General features: G+C 53.6%; 4 protein-coding genes across 4 annotated transcripts; 1 reads left to right on the top strand and 3 right to left on the bottom strand.

The window, feature by feature from the left end:
- Positions 1-5868: 5868 nt before the first annotated feature.
- On the top strand, positions 5869-6582 carry PUNSTDRAFT_63287 (acid protease; the record flags this gene model as incomplete). Its single annotated transcript, XM_007380952.1, has 4 exons — positions 5869-5975; positions 6025-6134; positions 6196-6398; positions 6454-6582. Coding segments are annotated over 4 exons (549 nt in total), but the record flags the coding sequence as incomplete, so codon positions are not given.
- Positions 6583-11196: 4614 nt separating this feature from the next.
- Positions 11197-11472, bottom strand: PUNSTDRAFT_29257 (uncharacterized protein; the record flags this gene model as incomplete). Its single annotated transcript, XM_007380951.1, has 1 exon — positions 11197-11472. A coding segment is annotated over one exon (276 nt), but the record flags the coding sequence as incomplete, so codon positions are not given.
- A 1798-nt stretch (positions 11473-13270) lies between these two features.
- Positions 13271-15134, bottom strand: PUNSTDRAFT_42733 (uncharacterized protein; the record flags this gene model as incomplete). The annotated part of the gene is made up of 3 exons (XM_007380950.1): positions 13271-13961; positions 14016-14083; positions 14460-15134. The coding sequence occupies 3 exons, from the start codon at positions 15132-15134 to the stop codon at positions 13271-13273; spliced, it is 1434 nt and encodes a 477-aa protein (XP_007381012.1).
- Positions 15135-16508: 1374 nt separating this feature from the next.
- On the bottom strand, positions 16509-18093 carry PUNSTDRAFT_98606 (uncharacterized protein). Its single transcript, XM_007380949.1, has 3 exons — positions 17870-18093; positions 17687-17813; positions 16509-17630 (listed from the first exon to the last, which is right to left on the bottom strand). Exons 1-3 carry the CDS (start codon positions 18039-18041, stop codon positions 16529-16531), a joined length of 1401 nt encoding a protein of 466 aa, XP_007381011.1. The 5' UTR covers positions 18042-18093; the 3' UTR covers positions 16509-16528.
- Positions 18094-18291: the final 198 nt, after the last annotated feature.

Here is an 18291-nt window from a genome sequence, read left to right as displayed (position 1 = left end):
GTCATGTCGATAACAGAACGATTCCATGCAAACTCTGATGTTGTTGCCTTCTTGCGGCTATGTTTAGAAATAACACATACAATTGCAGCTGTGATACGACGCGATGAAAGAGGTAATACCGAAAGGGGAGCACCGTCAATGACAAAGAGAAACTATCGGCCTAGTGGGTAACTACGAGTCGATTGCCGTGGAGCGCATCGAGCCACTCAACGTAAGCACTTTGAAAGTCTTCGTGAACGGAGTATTGCACAGCGAGTTTCTCTACAAGAGGCCTAGCAGAGGCGAGAGAGGTTAACGACTTTCTACAACCAACCTGGAAAACCATACCGATTGGTGAACAACCCGACAGCCGTTCCTGCAGTCACGACGTAAAATGGGCCCTGAGCGCCATCGGCCGGCCAATGATAATGTTCGCCCGCTAGACCAAAAGCATGAATCGTGCCGTGCCCTGTGTCCGGCCCGGCCGGTCGTTCCCAAAGCTCAGCTGCCAACAACCCTGTGTTGTAGCTGCATTGCTCCATAACCAGCTGGACACAGGCTGGACAAACATAGTGGCTGGTGTGAACGACTTGCAGATTGGCGACGGGCACCGAATCATTGCGACGAGGGTTTCGACCACCACCGGCCGTCGAATCGGAGCTTTTGGGGGGGCAGACACCTCTTTGACGATTGGATGTTCCTGCAGGGTCGGAATCCCGAGTGGTGGGTTTTGGGCTGGAGGGTTTGCCGTCGTGCGCATGTGCGACTTCTGTCGTAGGCGTGTGGCACCCGCAAATGCACATCGCATGGTTAGTGGGTGAGTAATCTTCGTCAAGCACAACCCCGTGAACTGAGGGAACGTTAGTTTGCATCAGTGTGTAGGGAGGATTTGCTTACCGCGAAGGACGGCTTCAATAACTGCACCCAGCATTAATGCGGTGCCTCCGCTCTGATGAGAAGGCTGGTTACTCTCAGTGAGAGAGACATTCCATCAACTGAGCCAGATACGCACCGATCTCCTTGTTCTAAGATTGTTCTGAGACATAGCGAAGTAAGTTCGAACGGAACACCAAGCAGCGTGTCCGGAATAACAACCAGCACGTGACTGATACAATGGGCCAAATACGCCACAATACCGGGTGTCTTATTCGGACGACGGAGCGTTCTCACGCCGGTGGCTTTGCCAGCACAGTCATTGACTCTTTAGGCTAATGTCGGCCACGCCCTCGGATTCTTCCGTCACGAACTCTACTGCGGACGACGACACCATCCCTGAATTTCCCATTCACAATGGCGTCGTGATCGACGATGAACCGGTATACAAGCGTGGTCAGAGATGGGCTAGTCGTCGCGACACCGCCTTCATGGAGGGATGCATTCCCGGTCTCTGGGCTGCTCGTTCGAACGGTACCGTAATCGAGTTCTTCACGAAAACGTTCGAATCGTACTGGGCGGCCATGCCCGACGCTATTCCTTTCACCCCGAAGGAACTCAAGGCCGTTAACGGCAACCTTGAGGCTGCATCCTCGCTTCCGACGTATGTAGCTCGTCGAGTGAGACGGCAGGGGGTTCGTACCACATCACAGCCTGTCATGCATCGGATGCTGATGACATACAATAGCAAATTCGACAAGCATTAGAAAACAAGGGCCGTTCAACCATCGAATCCCCCGCCGCGTCTGCAGGTCTCAAGAGACTTATTGAGAAGCTCCAGCCAAAGCTGAAGAACCTCAAGAAGTCGTGCTTCGCATACGAAAAGCTCTACCCGGAGCTGAACCTCAAGGAGCAATTCAATACGGAGGTCTGGACGCCGTACGTGCTGGACCTTCAGAAACTGGGTCAGATCCTGGGGCCAGCGGTCAACCACTTCTCCAAGTGGCTTACCGAGCGGCTGGAGATGGAGTCGCCAGAGGTGAAAGCAGCTGTGGAGGAATACCGACAGAAACTCAAGTCGGAGAACGACGTGATGGAGCTTGTTAACCCTGGGACCGAAGACGATCGTGAAGCAGCAATACGCATTCACAGGTACGCTAGGAATGCGTCTTTCTTTGACTAGATTCAGTTCTCACTCGTACTCTGAATTCACAGAGCAATTCAACTTCTTCCTGCACTCGCGCAGGAGGAGGCGTCTGCCGTCAAGGACTTGACAGGCTTCGTATCGTTCCGGATGATGGGCGGCCCAACACCAGGCGCTGATGGTGCCTTCAGCGTGATTGTGTATGTGATCCTATCCGTCTTCGTCTTCATCATGTGCTGACTATCAACAGGTTTTCGGATGGCGAAACAGCAAATGGTCAGAAGTTCGAAGACTGGTGTCCACAATACAAGACCGACATCCTGGTCCCGTTCACGCAGTTCCTACGCGAGGTATTTTGTAAGTGTTAGCCGGATTCAGCCTTGCTACGACCCGATATTGACCTTGTTGGGAATCCGTGTAGCACCTGAAGACTGCGCCAAAGTCTCTTTGAAGAAAGTTACCAGCGAGGAGGAGGCCATGAAATTGATCGCCGACGCTGTAGCATTCCATACGGATGGTGCCCCCCTCATAGAGGACTCTGCCGGAACCGAGGCCGCATCCGGTGAGGATGCAAGCCCCGAGAAGAAGCCGCAAACAAAACCGAAGCGAAAGCGCAAGCCAAAGTCGCCTGCGTATACGAAGCAGCTCGTCAAAATCCCGGTCGAAAAATTGGCGAAGTCAGTGCCTGGCTCAGGGACTCCGGTCAATGACGTTCCGTCGCTCGGCATCCAGAGATCTTCGTCCACGTCCTCGTCCTCGGCAACATCAGACACGGCAACATCGGACTCGGCAACATCGGACTCGTCAACGCCGTCTTCAACACTGTTGCAGGCAACTACACCTTCCTCGACCTCGACTCCACCGCCTGAGCCCGTCGATAAACCAGCGGAGTCAGCGCCTCGCTCAGGGACCGTGGGTGACGATGCCACACCACTCAGCAACAAGGGATCCTTGTCAGCGTCATCATCGACATCGTCTTTGGCGTCCTCTCCGGTGACGACTCGTTCCTCTGCCACGGCACAGTCTTCGGCGTCTACTCCACCCTCCGTACCTCCGGTAGCACCGTTGCGGCCCAAACCGAGGCCCCTCAAGAATCTGCGTCGCGTGATTCTCTCGGATTCGGATGACGAGGAGTTGGAATCGCATTCTGCAAGGAAGTCGTTTGCTGTTCCACCTATTCCTCAATTGTTCCTGGCTGGTCGTCCTCTCCAGGAGGTTTCCTCATCCCCACCGCCACGGCCGCTTCCTGCCACTGCACCGGGCGTGCTCTCAAGACGTGCCTGGAATTCGCATCCCCGCCTCTGTGCTTTGTCCGGCAACCAGGAGGATGATGACGAGGAGGAGAATGGTGACGACGGCCACTCCTCTACGCCACGCCCTTCTGCTTCTAGGCTGCTTCCGCTGCAGTCAGATTCTTTGCCAACAACTCCCACCAGCGAGGGTGCTTTCCCGGAGTTTCCGTGTGGCCAAAGCGAGTACCTGGCCGCCATTGCAGCCGCCAAAGCGCATAGCCTCGAGTCTTCGGATGCGCCGGAGTGGCTGAAGACCGTGGCGGCACGCCTTCGGCGCAAGGAGTCATGGTCCGGTACGACTTGTTATCAAACTCTGATGCCAGCCTTCGAAGAGTTTGAGCTCGCGGAAGGATTCATAGAAGGACCAGACAGGGTATGTTGACAAACAAATCGTTCATTTTTTCAAAACTCATGATTAATCTATGACAATAGCGCAGGCTCCCCTCCAGCTCTGAGCGCCCCGAGGAAGTTGTGCAGTGGCTTCGCCGCGGCCGTCCTGAAGATAGCCACCCAGCCATCGCCGACGGCCCCGCCTATACCAACAACTTGGAGGCATGGTACACGAAGATGCAGCCCAGATGGAGAGGAGAGCTACCATTTTCTCGTGAGGAGGGGAAGATCTATTGGGGCGCTCTCTGCTGCAATGCGAAGAATGGTTACTTCGTGCTGATTCAGGCGCTCAGCTGGGGTTTCAATTGCGTCCAGGATCGGACGTCGCGCAAGAAGTTGGAGTATCTTGCCGAGGACATGGAGTGGTCGTTGAAGGCGATGACGGCTCTCCTCCGCGATCAGAACCTCAGGGACAATATGGACGATCCGAGCCTTGACGACCCGCATTCGAGTTCCGAGGAGGACGGGGATAGTGATAATGACGACGACGACGATAGCTCGAGGCCCAAGAAGAAGCCAAAGGTTGGGCCCCATCGCAAGTCGCCTCGGTCAGTGCCCTAAGTTATGCTTGTGCAATCTCTGACTGACTGCCTTGTATTTGTAGCCAGAAGAAGTCTGCTAAGCCAGTACCCGCCAAGAAGGGGAGGAATAGGGCCAAGGCAGGCTCGTCTAGGTGAGTGAAGTGTTGCAATCTCCCGGAAGAGTCCGTCAGGTATTAATCTTCGTATTCAGAAGACGTTGAGTGGCCTTGCGCCATACCATCTGTGCATACCGCGTCACAACCACCCCGCCACCTGTCCATAAACCGTGGCTGCTGCTGCAAATACCCTCGTCATTGCCGTTGTCCGCATCCACCGCGACAGCTTGAACATACCACCATCCGGTCATCCCACAACGTTCACATACCGCCTTTGCCGCCGTCATCTGCATCCGCTGCGACAGCCTGCAAATATGCTTTCGTCGCTGTTGTTCGCATCTGCCGTGACAGCTTGAACATACTACCTTCGCCCTCATTGTCTGCATTTGCCGCGACGGACTGCAAATATCACCGTCGTCGCCATCGTCCGTGCCCGCTGCAAAGGCTTGAACATCGCACACGCAGCCCTCGTCCGCATTGGACGCGGACGCTGGAACATACCCTCGCCGCCTTCGTCGCTTGCATTTGCCGTGACCGCTTTGCATATACCACCGTACCCCGCCTGTCAGCTGCGCAAGCTACGACTGCCTTGCATATACCACCAACCAGGCCCGCCGTCTGCAAAAGCCAGGACCGCTCTGCATTATACCATCGATCCGTCCATTGTCTGTGATCCCCGTGACTGCTTTGCATATACCACCAATCCAGCGCATCGTCTGCGATCGCCGCTATCGCTCTACGTGAACCACTGCTGCTGCCCGCCACCATCTTCATCGCCGTCGCTGCTCCCGTGCCGCCACCGCCGTCGCTGCTCCCGTGCCGCCACCGCCGTCGCTGCTCCCGTGCCGCCACCGCCGTCGTTGCTCCCGTGCCGCCACCGCCTTTAACATATTGCGGAGTATGCCGCTCTTAACGTCATTTAATCACTGCTTTCATGTTTATGGATATCTACAACGCTCTCCCCTGATATGCCTTGCACCATTCACCATACTGCATGCGTTTCACGATGTTCCCATATTATACACGCCTTGTAGCTTACATCACTCCCACACCTAGGGTAATGTCATTCTTGGTGAGTTCTTTCGCTGCTTTCAATTGAACTCACGACTAACGCGAGTTTCCAGCCTCGAAAACCCTTAGTTCTAAGATGTTAAACCCCTGCTCACTCTGACCCGGCGCGGTGAGGTTTCTTGTAGTACTGATCAAATGCTGATTGCTCTAGGCTTGGCTCCTGGGCGATAGTTACGTGTTACACAAACAGCCTCAGCATACACTAGCCATGTTCCGCTCTGCTGTCTCTGCTGCTCCTCGCCATCGGTGGTTACGTGACCCCGGTTGTGCGTGAGCCCTCCCCCGTCAAGCTACCGTTTGCGGTCAGGTAAGTCGAAATGTTCATATGCTGCTGGCAAAGAATAAATGATGGGAAACTCGCAGGTTCACCAACGGCACCAATGGCGCCTTGAACATCATCGAGGCCGACCGCGCTCGCATCAAACCTCATCAAAGAGCAGGGTGCCGCGCTCGCTGAGAAGCACGAGAACGTGCACAAGCACGCATCCTACTCTGTCAGCGTCACCAACGAGGCTGTCACCTACATGGCCAGCGTCGGCGTCGGCAGCCCTGCCACCTCCTACGACCTGATCATCGACACCGGTTCGAGGTAAGCAGCAGACAAATTTCGTCGAAACCCTTTCTCACGCAGTCTACAGCAGCACCTGGGTCGGTGCTGGCAAGTCTTACGTCAAGACTAGCATGTCTAGCTCTACCGGAAAGTCTGTCTCTGTGAGCTACGGCTCCGGTTCCTTCGCCAGTACCAAATGTCAGTACGGTTCTGGTCACCGTGGAAGCGCATCATTCATCGAATTCTTTTCTCTCATCAGACACCGACACCGTGACCATCTTGTCCAACCTGGTCATCACCAAGCAGTCCATCGGTGTTGCCTCCAGGCCCTCCGGCTTCTCTGGTGTCGATGGTATCCTCGGCATTTGTCCTACCGTCCTCACCGAGGGCACTCTCAGTGGCTCCTCGACCACCGAGATCCCGACCGTTACCAACAATCTGTACTCCCAGGGCACGATCTCGGTATGATCCCTTTCGTGTACTGTTGATTGCACCCTGTTGATCCCATCTCACACAGACCGCTGCTGTCGGCGTCTACTTTGCCCCCACCACCGTTGAGGAGACCACCAACGGCGAGCTCACCTTCAGCGGTGCGGACACCAGCAAGTACACCGGTACGCTCAGCTACGAGGAAGCCTCAAGCTAGCTTGTCCGTTCCGCTTACCATTCCCCGGAGGACAAATCTACGGGCCTGTGATCCATTGCTATACATTTTCAGTGAACCCACCTCGCCTCCTCTCGCGCGCCATCGATAACAGCTTCCTAGGTTTGCTGCTGTTGCGCATCGACCTCAAAACGGTTTCCCGTTCCGGTATCGGCTGCCGTGCTGCGAGGCGTGGACGCATAGGTGAACGGTGCGGATGTGTCGGCTGCTCAATCCGACCATGCGTCGGTGGTGCGGTCGGGCACAACGGGCTGAGAGGGCGAGGGCGAGGTGTTAGCCTGTATGTCGCTATCACACACCCTCCGTACTTGCACTCACCTTACTATAGGAAGCAACTTCCATCGCACCCACGTCGTGCCTCTCAAACGATTATGGCCCCGCGCATGGTCAAGACTCAACGCATCGCTGTGTCGCCCAAGCCCGCATGCAACGCTTGCGAGCCCATGACTCCAACAACCCCAGCATATACTGCGGCCCATATGACCCGCGCCCGACACTGGAACTGATCATGGAGAGGGTGGTGCTGGATGATGGAGCCATGTTGTCAGATGGATGATGGGGCCGTGTTGTCGGATGATGGGGCCATGTGTCTCGGGTTTGGTACGCATGGGTGAGCCAAGCTCAGATTGCTTCCGTTCTGCTGGTATTCACCCATTTTGCAGCACGCCGCACATGCTTTCCTCCAATACTCGAACTTCCCCCTGCCTGTCGCGTTGCTGAGACTGAAACCACCCCGCTCCACGGTCCGTTCTCGCAGCCCAACTATCCCGCTATCCGCCGCGGTCGTTGTCAGAAGCCTGAACAAATCTCGTCTGCCGTCCCCATTCAAATGCTCTCGCTGCGGCCCATGTTTCGTTGAAACCGAGGATCCGTAGTGGCCCACAGCCATCTCTGCTACATGGATGCTCTCGCTGCCGGCCATCCTTCGGCAAAGACAGCGCTCCCCGCCGTCCGTCTGCCGCTCTTCGTTTGACGCCCACGTTGTAGGTGGTATGTAGCATAGCCCTGCATTCTGTACACAGTTACACAATACATATAACGATTGTGTACCGCACGACCATTTGAGGTTTCCTGTGTACCTACCTGTTCCAAATACAGGGCCTTGCTCCCGTGTACGGTTGCTGCTGACTGATATGTCTGTTTTCAGGCACTGTGTACAGGCACCGTGTACAGGCACCGTGTACAGGCGCTGACTGGTCCATGGACGTGTGCCGTGTACACGTACTGCGTACTGTTCCCCGCATGTACACGTACCATGTACTGGCCCCAGTGTGTACACATACCGTGTACAGGCGCATGGCTGACTGACCAGAATGTCATGTACAGGTCAGGAGGCTGTGTCTTTATCATGATTTTTTCTACATTCCATGCCGAAGTTTTGCACCTCCCTGTACACATTTGGCTGCCAGGGCTGAGACGCCAGGGGCGAGGGGTGGAAGCAGCGCCGAGCGCGACCGCATTGGCGGCTCGCGCTTGGGGAAGGGCAGACGGCAGGGGCGGGGTGGGCACTCAAAGGGTCGGGGCAGGCGTGGAGACTTGCGCGATGATGTGCGCACTGGCAAGCGCGGCGCCGGGCGCATTTGCCAGCGCTGAGTCGTACGCATTTGCCAGCGCGGTGGGCTGAGACAGCAAGCCACATTTGCCAGCGCGGAGGGCAAACACGCGTCACAGCCAGGTCACGTGACGCATGGGTTTGCGTTGAATCTTTAAGTCCGCGTTGGCCACTGTGTCTCATATAGTCCATAAGCTCCTTGACACTTAGCAACCTTGTACATAGTTTATTCATGCATATATCTGACAATGTATAGGCTAACATTACAGTTCAAGACCTGAGACTGACTTAGATCATGGAAGGTGTAAGTTGGGAGCCCTGCTATCACCACTATACAGATACATACCAAATCTATGGGTGCTATGTTGACTGCACCTATGAGCTATGTATCACTATGTAGCTAGTACTTTGAACTATATTACCTATAATTACTATATAGCACTATATAGCAACTGACCTACTTCTACATAGCGACCATAGCACTATATAGCAACTGGGCGACTTCTATATAGCATCCATAGCACGACAATAGTGTTCATAGCTCTGAGGGGCAGCTATATAGATCAAGATTTTTTCAGATGACCGGACGATTGGGTACGCCGTTTGTCTTATGTGTTGCCAGAGTGACATCATGTTTTATAGGAGTCAACACCTTCACCCCGTGCTTCGCCTTTGCCCTACGTCGACCTGCCACCTCGCACTCCATCTTATCCAGGTGCTGGGCCGCTTCCTCAGGCTCCACCTCACATGACACCTGCAACCAGTGACCGGAGCAGTACACCATGTTCGACGGCACCATCTGTTTTGTTGTCGAACAAGAAACGTCGGGCGGAGTCAACCCCGGCCCCAACGCCGAGCTCATGACACCGTTTTGTCAGCTATCAATGGCCTTGGCACGAATCTCAGTGAATTCGGTGAGACCATTGCGGCTGCTCTGTCGGGGCGTTGTCGAACGAGTTTTGTGTGAGTGGCTGTGTTGAAGAGGCGAGAGGAATTCTTGAGGCGATAGAGGTATAGTGCCGATTCTTCAGCTTCTTCTGCCAAAAGCACAAACTCCTGAGGTCCCGGGCTACCTAAGTCGGGGATTGCTCAGTTGGCCGTCGGTTATTGAACCTGACTTGAATTTGATGGGACAAGCTTCTTGTGAGCTCGTCGGCGATACCTATAAACGGTAAGATGTGAGTGGGCCTAAATGGAAGGCTTGAGGGATCCTGTGTTGAGGTCTTGTGAGACGTGCCGAGCGTCGAAGTTCCTAAAAAAAATAAAGAGAGAGAGGTCAGTTGTTCCTTTGGTCGCGAAGACGATAGAGCGAGGGAAACGAATTCGAACAGCCTACGGCGGCTGTGTAGAGTCGATAGAGGAGCTGTCCAGGCACTCGAGGCCTGACAGAGAGGGTTCGGCAGACGACTGCCGGGCGTGATTAGAGTGGAACTGATTGATTGCTCATTCATGCCGGTTCGGCTACATTTTATACTCCTTAGCTAGGCCAGTTTTCTGAGTCACATTAGTCATCTTAGCAGTGCTGAGTCAGCTTCTGACTCAGCTGAGTCATGGTTTGTCATATGCTGACCAAGATTGGGTGCTGCTTGGTAATCCTTTCCTGATATGGTCAGACTTTCCTGGGCTAGTTTTAAGGTACATGTTTAGTCTATTCTACTTGAAAAATATATATATATATACTGCTAACTGAAATGAAAGCTACCGAATTAATTTAAACTTGAGGTATTTGAGCAGTTCCGCACCTATTCCTACGCCGCATCGCAAACATGCCGCTATTCACAAGCTTCAAGAACTCGAGTCTCATCTCACGGGACTCGAGAAGATGGAGCTTGTGGACTTGTTCACTAATGATGTCAAGCATGCTGATACTTACCTCGGTCTGACTGATGGAGAACTGCACAAGCTGTGGTTGCAACGGCGCTTGAGCGAGATATCATTCCTTTCCCAAACTACAGCATTCAATAATTCTTTTTTATAGTTAGTACTACATAGCAAGTAGCTATCCGTAGTGGTGCTGTCTTGTGTAGGCTTGATAATCAACCCACATCGCTTCCGCAATTGCATCCCAATCTGCTGTTGCACGGAGGCGTTCAGCCCGTGTTGCTGGTCCATGACCGAGTTCGCCAAGGTCATCATGGACAGGTACATTGTTGACAATATCATGAAAATCTCCGAGTTCGCCAGGGTCATGCTGACGAATGAAGTTGTGAATGGCAGCAAGTGCTGGAGGTATTCGAGCTTGAATACTCATGTCGAACTCTGGAGGACAGTCCAGTATCCTGAGACAAAAAGTCAGCATATCATTATTTCTAGCGGTTAAAATATACCGGAATCGACACTTGAGGATACCAAATATACGTTCAACCACATTACGAGCACTGGCATGACGTAGATTGTATAATTCCTGACTGTTCTCCGGTCTATCAGATGGTCAGTAACTGAAGAACTGAAGCTGAGCTAGAGCTCACCTGACTGCAGCACGCCCCCACTCTGCAAGGTGATAACAGACATTTCTGTACGGGACCAGAAGGGCATCACAGATGCCAAATCCAGCATCTGCGAGGTACCGCCGCCCAGGTGGTATCAGAAAATTGCTGGTGCGAGCATCATTGAACATGAGTGCATCTGATGCAACCCCATCCCATCCACTAAGGATGTATAAGAACCGCAAGTCAAAGCTGCATGCTGCAAGGCAGTTTTGTGTAACCTGGCCCTTGCGATCACGTGCTAGTGCACGCTCTTCCAGAGATGGGCAGCACCGCACATGAGTCCCATCAATAGCCCCAAGGACAGTCTCAAAGTAGGGAAACCATTTTGGATTTCTTCTTATGGCCTCGGGAACAGGGGCATCATGACTTGGGAGATAGACGTAGGTGTTGTGGAAGGGGAATGAAGTGAGGGCTGTCAAAATTTCACGATAGTACCTAGGAGGAACATTTAGTGGTTGTTATAAACAACCTGATCTTGAGTACTAACCGGGATATAGTTTCATTGGAGTGTTGAAACCGCTCCGCAACATGACGGATCCGGAGTCCAGTCACAGACATGTACAAGAAAATAGCTGTCTTCTCCCGAAGGGTGATATTACGTGAATCTGAAAGGCCTGCCATCTGAAGTGCGGCAATCAGACCAAGGAAAACATGCTTCTGCATGCCAAGCTCATTCTTGATCCTGTCAGGATGCCCATCGATGAGCTCCAAGACCCATCCATATCCAGAAAGAGCAGATGTGTGATAAGGAATACGATCAACAAGTGGAGTAGCAGTGATCGCAACAGCAGCACAGATGGTATTGATGACAGCAGTCACAGCAGCAACCAAGATGAGCCTCTTCTGCTCCTCGTTTGGATAATTGTCTTGTACGGGTGGCATATTGTTATGTGAAGTACGATACAGAGTGATCGCGACAATCACCAGAATCACGACGCAGGGCGTGACTCCCACGCCTGTAACGGGTGCACGTGGCACTGCGCGATTATCAGCTTTTCAGCGCTGAACACCGTTCAGCGCTGTTTGGACCTGCTACCGAACAGGCCCTTATGACCTTCGAGTGAGCCAGTTGAGTCTGTGTGAATATCTAACGATCTCACACTGCCTCGCTTTGGGGGCATGTGTCTCATGACCGTCTGGTCCAGAGATACCGCAACTTCGTTTCCTCCACGTTGCTATGGTGTGGTGTTTCGATCCCACACTGCCTCGCTTCTATCAATCTGTCATGATCCGTCCGTCCATTCGTCCTGGTGATATCAAATGCCTGGTGATAGATATCAAAATGCCCGTTTTGGGGTTATTGGGCAAGGAGGCGAGGTTCTGTTCCATTCAGTTGGCACAGCTAATGCACGCACGCATACATTTGGTAGTAAAGCGGCGAAGAATGCCCGAGATTCCCTGGTGAACGTTCGCTTCGAAGTGAACGTGTTTCCATTCAGTTTACACAGCATGCTGATTGATCTCGAACGTGCCATGCGGTATCCACGGATGGAGCATAGCTTATCGCCTCCATCATGACCCCAAAATATGTTTCCATTCTGTTCACACAGCATGCTGATGGATCTTGAACGTACCATGCGATATCCACAGACGGAGCATAACTCATCGCCTCTATCATGACCCCCAAAGTATGTTTCCATTCCGTTCACACAGCATGCTGATGGATCTTGAACGTACCATGCGGTATCCACGGACGGAGCATAACTCATCGCCTCCATCATGACCCCCAAAATATGTTTCCATTCCATTCACACAGCATGCTGATGGATCTTGAACGTACCATACGGTATCCACGGATGGAGCATAGCTTATCGCCTCCATCATGACCCCAAAATATGTTTCCATTCTGTTCACACAGCATGCTGATGGATCTTGAACGTACCATGCGATATCCACAGACGGAGCATAACTCATCGCCTCTATCATGACCCCCAAAATATGTTTCCATTCCGTTCACACAGCATGCTGATGGATCTCGAACGTACCATGCGGTATCCACGGACGGAGCATAACTCATCACCTCCATCATGACCCCCAAAATATGTTTCCATTCCGTTCACACAGCATGCTGATGGATCTCGAACGTACCATGCGGTATCCACGGATAGAGCATAGCTTATCGCCTCATGTCATGCGGTGTTCACGGACGGAGCATGTGCCCTGGTTACGGACTCCTGTCCCTTTAACATCATGATTCTACGCCTCAGTTACTGCCTATGCTTCACTACTAAGTGATACCAAGAAGGATCTTACCATGTCTGGTGTGGAAACAGGACGACAAAGAAGCATCACCTTCCACATGGTACAGGGGCCATCATTAGTTGGCAGCTTCTTTCCGCAGTAGCCTGGAGACCTGAGAAGCACAGCGTCCGCATGGTCCATTAGTTTAGCCGATTCTATTTGCAGCATTTGTTTTCATGGCGATGCTTTCAATTGACGTACAAATTTACACGAAGAAGCTGTGATGTATTGAAACGGACACAGCTAACATAAACGGACACTGCTGACATAGCCCCGACCATTTTTGGTCTCCATCACGCCGGCCCGGAGCTGGGCTGATCTGTGGCCGCGCTTTCCCATGTCATGAGGGGCGTCTATTTGCGTATTCGCCACTACGTCTGCACAACTACTAGGCGAATTCGTCGCCGCACCGAGTCGGGTCGCCATTGACGCTTCGCAGAAGTATGCCGGCGCTCTCGACGCTGCCCGCACAAAGGACGGCATGGTGATAATAGATCTTGTACTCCTTTGGCAATGTGTCTCGACCATCGACCGTTCTGACAACAACGCAAGGCCGCGAGGAGACAGATTCTTCGCAGCCCAGTGCCGGTTCGAATCGGTGCACTTGAGTATTGACCAGGATGTGTGCTCCGCCTGGAGGTACATCGTCAAAGTCCTCTCTAACGTCTTCCGTTGGATGATTCATCATCGCGACGGTCAGAAGACGGTCCACGGTACTGAACGCGCCTTCGGCGAAGGTAAAATTCCGATCGTGGCGGAATTGGGAGGAGATTCTGCCCCATTGCCATTGCGTTTCAGGCAGCGGCCAGGAATCGATCTTGTCCTTGCAGGATGCCGACTTCGGCTGATCGACCTTGTCCTTGCAGGACTTCGACTTCGACTGATCGTCCTTATCCTTGACGGCGGAGCTGGCGATGGAAACATTTAACTTATTGATCACAAGTTGATGCAGGGGTAAGGTAGTCGGGTAAGAGAGTCGCATCGTTGCTTCCGCCCTTCGGTAGTATGAGCCCGAAGGCCTAGCGAGGTCATCGCGAACAGCCTCCGGCCAATGGCTCTTCAAGGTCTCTGGCGCAATTCTGATGAACAAACCGTCAACGCCGGCATAGAATACGAGTCAAACTATCACGTACCTGGGAGAAAAGAGACCCCATACGGTACTCCGCCCTCCGAGCATGAAAATTCCACCGCCCTGCCATGTCTTGACACAATCGCATGGCTTGTCGCGTGGCTCGCGTGGCCTGCCGCATGGCTTGTCGCATAGCCTGTCGCATGGCCTGGTACAAGGACAAGTTGGATATTGTCCTTCGCAGCCTCTCCTACAGGAGCAGCAGTTACGAGCAGCGCATTGAGGTCTCATGTTTGGATGGAGCCCAAAGTGTTGTGTGAATCGCCTGTAGATGATGTCGTTGGCCTGGTCTGCGGGATTCCCCGTAGGATGAGGACCATTCAGGCTGTACGATGGGTAGATGATGCCCCCTCGCTCGATGACGAGAATCCTCCGTGGACGAGTGCGCTGTCGTAAGCGAATATTAATCAGGAGGGAGCTCGATACAGACGATGAAAAGGACACGAACGTATTGTACGATTTTCGTGAAAACATTTTCGGCCTGCCTTAAGATTTCTTTTTTGGTTGCATCGGGGACAGGCTCGACGTCGATGGCCGCTTTCGCCACGCTCTCGAAAAGGGCCCGAGCTTTGGAAAGAAGGTCTCTGGCCATGTCTCCGTTGTAGGCATCCGGGGTGATCTCGACAAGATCGGCGATGAGTTTTTGCCCTTGCACCGCGAGATCCTGCACTTCTGCGGGTGAACCAGCGGCGCTCGCCAGGTTCTCGAAAAGATCGGCTGCACGCCGTCGCACATCGGAAACCAAGTCGTTCACGACGTCATCAGGCGCGGAGAGCCGGACGATCTTCTCGCATAGATCAGCGGCTTGCTTTCGTATGCCAGAGATTGCCCTTGGATCCTCTTTGTCGTTCCCGCAGATGAACCGTAGGACTGCACTAAAGAGAGCCGCGGCGTCTACGGCCACTTTGCGCACTGTGACAGATGACGTATCGGTCATGAGCTGTATGTTCTTGTCGATGAGGTCGGATGCCAGTACACCTCCGCCCATGCCCGATCCGATAATGACAAGGTCGAATGGGTTGTTGTAGGATGCGGCTGCGGCGGCTGGCGCCGTGTTCGGCGCAAACGCTTCCACGAAGCTAGCACGGGCTTTCGTAGCCTCAAGGTCAGAGTTGTCGTCCATCGGTGGGTGAGAATTGAGACAAGGGAATGTCGCAATGGGATGCGACGTGAGTGGGCGATGGGTGCAAAGCGTATTTATGGGCGACTTGTCCTGGTTCAGATAGGGTCAGGAAGGCTATTGCTCCAATCCAAATCAGAACTCACAGAGAAGCTGGGAGCAGCTCATGGTCGTCGCGTCAGATGACATTTAACCAGCTGGCGATATGAAAACCTCGTTGTCCGTCCTAGGTACTTCTGATCGTCCAGTCTCACCGGTATGAGGCCGAGATTAACTGCAAGGTGCAGCTCTATATTGGTTTTGCGATCACATGGGTGGGCATCCAGCAGCATGGACCGTCATTCGAAGCGATACTGTATGAAGCCGGGCAGAAAAGGCGATCCGTGTTGGCTGAAAACTCCACGGATAGACCGTAGCCGAGCAGAGGAAGATGTTGAAGTACAAGCCCTGCGCGGAAGATCAGTGGGTCAGCGCGGAGGATGAGTGGGTCTCGCCGTCTCATTGGTGCATGGACACTTATCTCCCTTTGTTTACGTGTGCTTTACTGATGTGGACGTGACTGTAATATCTGCCTGTTGTCGCAACCGCGCTCTTCGTTCTGCCCTCGTTCCACGGTAGTGCGAAGAGCGTGAGTCTACATTATATCCATTGACTGTATACGGACACTTATTCACATTCCTGTAGTTAACCATACTGTGTATATTACAGGTACATAATCCATTGGTTCTGCCCTCGTTCCACGGTAGTGCGAAGAGCTTAACCATACTGTGTATATTACAGGACCCGTCTCGTTACTCCCTCCCTTCCACCTCCGTCCGTAGCCTGTCGATTTTGACAGAAGATGAGCATCAAAAGCCCGCGATACGACAATGTGCACCATCGTTCCCAGCAGTGTTATACGCCGGGTGCTGTGGGGTTGCACACACAAGCAGATAGCAAAGAGGCAGAGAGGAACGCGGCGCGGCGCGTCACTGAGGGGCGATTGAATTTCAAACTAGAGTACATATGTCGTGTCGGCAATTACCCCTCGATGTGGCTGCTCTCTGCTATGCGCCACTACACAGGGTTGTATACGTCAACAAGTTCATTTACTCATATTATAAGTCGGCGCTTCCCGGAACACAGGACTGCGAAATGGACGCTCGCTTCATACCAATGAAATATAACATGACATATCTTGGTTTTCTCGGTGGCGCCGAGGGACTACGCGGTCGTCCTTCACGTCTCGGATTAAGGTGAGTCGTTCTGTCAACTCTTGATACCAATACATGCATGCAAATACAATACAGAGTTGGTTCTTCCATGAGGCTGCTGCCACACAAAGCACGACGAGTAACGTGCGGCCCAACGGGCCCATACCGAAAGTCCTTGTGGGATGTTGTAGGTCAATGTCATGCTCAAGTCAACGTAACGCCGAGCGCCAGAGCAACGAGAGCTGCAACCCAGCTTGAGCGGGAAGCCGTCGCCCAAGCCGCCGCCGCGCCGCTCTTGAACGGCCCGCCCTGCTCTCCAAACGACACGTTCTGGGGCACGCTCGCGTTCACGCACTCTCTGTTCGCGACGTCGAGGTTCACGATATCCTCGGGCGTGCGATAAAAGAAGTACATGCTCGAATTGAGGTTCTGAAACTCCTTCGTGCTGTACGGCAGCTTGTCGTCCGCGTCCGTCGCGGACGTGTTGCGGATGAAGATGCACTGCGTCTGGTTCGGGAACGTCTGCGTCACGTTCGGGTAGGCGGAGAGGAGGGTGGAGGACGAGGTGTCGCCGACGAGGACGAACTTGCGCTGGGGGAAGGTCTGGTAGAGCCGGACGAGCGAGTCGAGGCGCGCGTCGAGGATCTGCGAGGGCTCGGTGAGGTTCACCGGCCGCATCTCGAGCGAGCCGAGAGGGAAGTTGTCGAAGAGGTACTCGACGTAGGTCCGCGTGAGCTCGACGGGCGTGGTGGTGTCGTAATGGAAGGACACGCCCGGGAGCTTCTTCAGCCAGGAGGCGAAGAGCTCCGTCATGCCGGGCACGTTGACGTACGGCTGCACGAACGAGTTGAAGAGGCCTTGGTTCGGGACGTAGACCTTGGTGATGCGCAGGACGTCGTCGATGTCGGAGACGACAGAGATGCCCGTTTCCGGTACCAGGAGCGTAGTCGTGTTGCCCGGTCCGTCCACGTCCAGGATGCCGATCTCAGCAACTTGTACGTTCGAGACGGACTTGTTGCTGTTCAAACCAGGGATAATCCGGAACTCGTCGAGTTCGCCGACTTCGTCAGATGTATTGAGGCCGATACCACCCCCCGGCGTGGCGAGCGTGCCGTTTAGCTTGACGATCGCGGAGACGTTCGCGCGGGAGATCGGGATCGCAGCGAGCGCCTGCGTCCGGTTCTGTAGGAGCGCTTTCTGGGTGTTGTTTAGGTTTTTTGTCTTGAGGCCATCGATGATGGAGTCGAGGTCGTCGGTGGAGACGTTCGGTTGTTTATAGACAAGGCCATAGAAGCGGACGTTCCATCTGAAAAGTCGTATTAAGCATTTTGACAGTTGCGAAGTGCATGGCGCAAGACGTACCCCGAAGGCGTAAAATTCGCATACGAAGGGATCATCAGCGCAGACGGAGGCAGACTATTGATCTCCGAGTCATTCAGGTTGAGTTTCTTCTCGATGTCACTCAGGCTTGGCCAGTTCCCTAGCACGGCTGGATGTATGGGTCAGACTATTGAGTCTCCAAAGTCGAAATGGTGTGTTACGTACTAGGCAACGCCTTCGCAACGTCGGACGTTATGGACGAAACGATCGACCCTGCATCGCTGGTGACGCTGGAAGCCGCCGATGCAGCTGCAGACGTCAGAGAGGAAACTGCTTGTGGCGCCGCAAGGACCGTCGATGCCGCAGCGAGCACTAGCGCAAGGCGCACAGACTGCATGTTGGTCGCTCAGTTCAGATGGAGTGCAAGAATCACTTCGAGCGCTGGCGCTCAAGGGCACGTCCGACGATAGTCGAGGGGGCGAAACGGTCTCGCCAGTTGCTTGTCTGCACATTTTATAACGCGACCGGAGGATGCATGTGAGCTGCGGTTATGATGGCGGTGACGTCAAAAATGTATGCCGTTGAGATGCTGGGGAGGAGCGGACGTCGTCGCGAGGCGTTGCATGGCGTCAGAGTCCAGAGGAAGA

This window comes from Punctularia strigosozonata (genome assembly GCF_000264995.1).
Source record: "Punctularia strigosozonata HHB-11173 SS5 unplaced genomic scaffold PUNSTscaffold_3, whole genome shotgun sequence".
Lineage (NCBI taxonomy): Eukaryota > Fungi > Basidiomycota > Agaricomycetes > Corticiales > Punctulariaceae > Punctularia > Punctularia strigosozonata.
This window is presented reverse-complemented; position numbering and strand designations above follow the sequence as displayed.

Bases quoted from the DNA above. Each gene is read 5' to 3' on its own strand.
- PUNSTDRAFT_98606 (XM_007380949.1), bottom strand. From the start codon at position 18,041: ATGCAGTCTGTGCGCCTTGCGCTAGTGCTCGCTGCGGCATCGACGGTC. The intron at 17,814-17,869 runs GTACGTAACACA...CCATACATCCAG, and splicing joins CGTTGCGAAGGCGTTGCCTA to CCGTGCTAGGGAACTGGCCA. The intron at 17,631-17,686 runs GTACGTCTTGCG...ACGACTTTTCAG, and splicing joins GCGAATTTTACGCCTTCGGG to ATGGAACGTCCGCTTCTATG.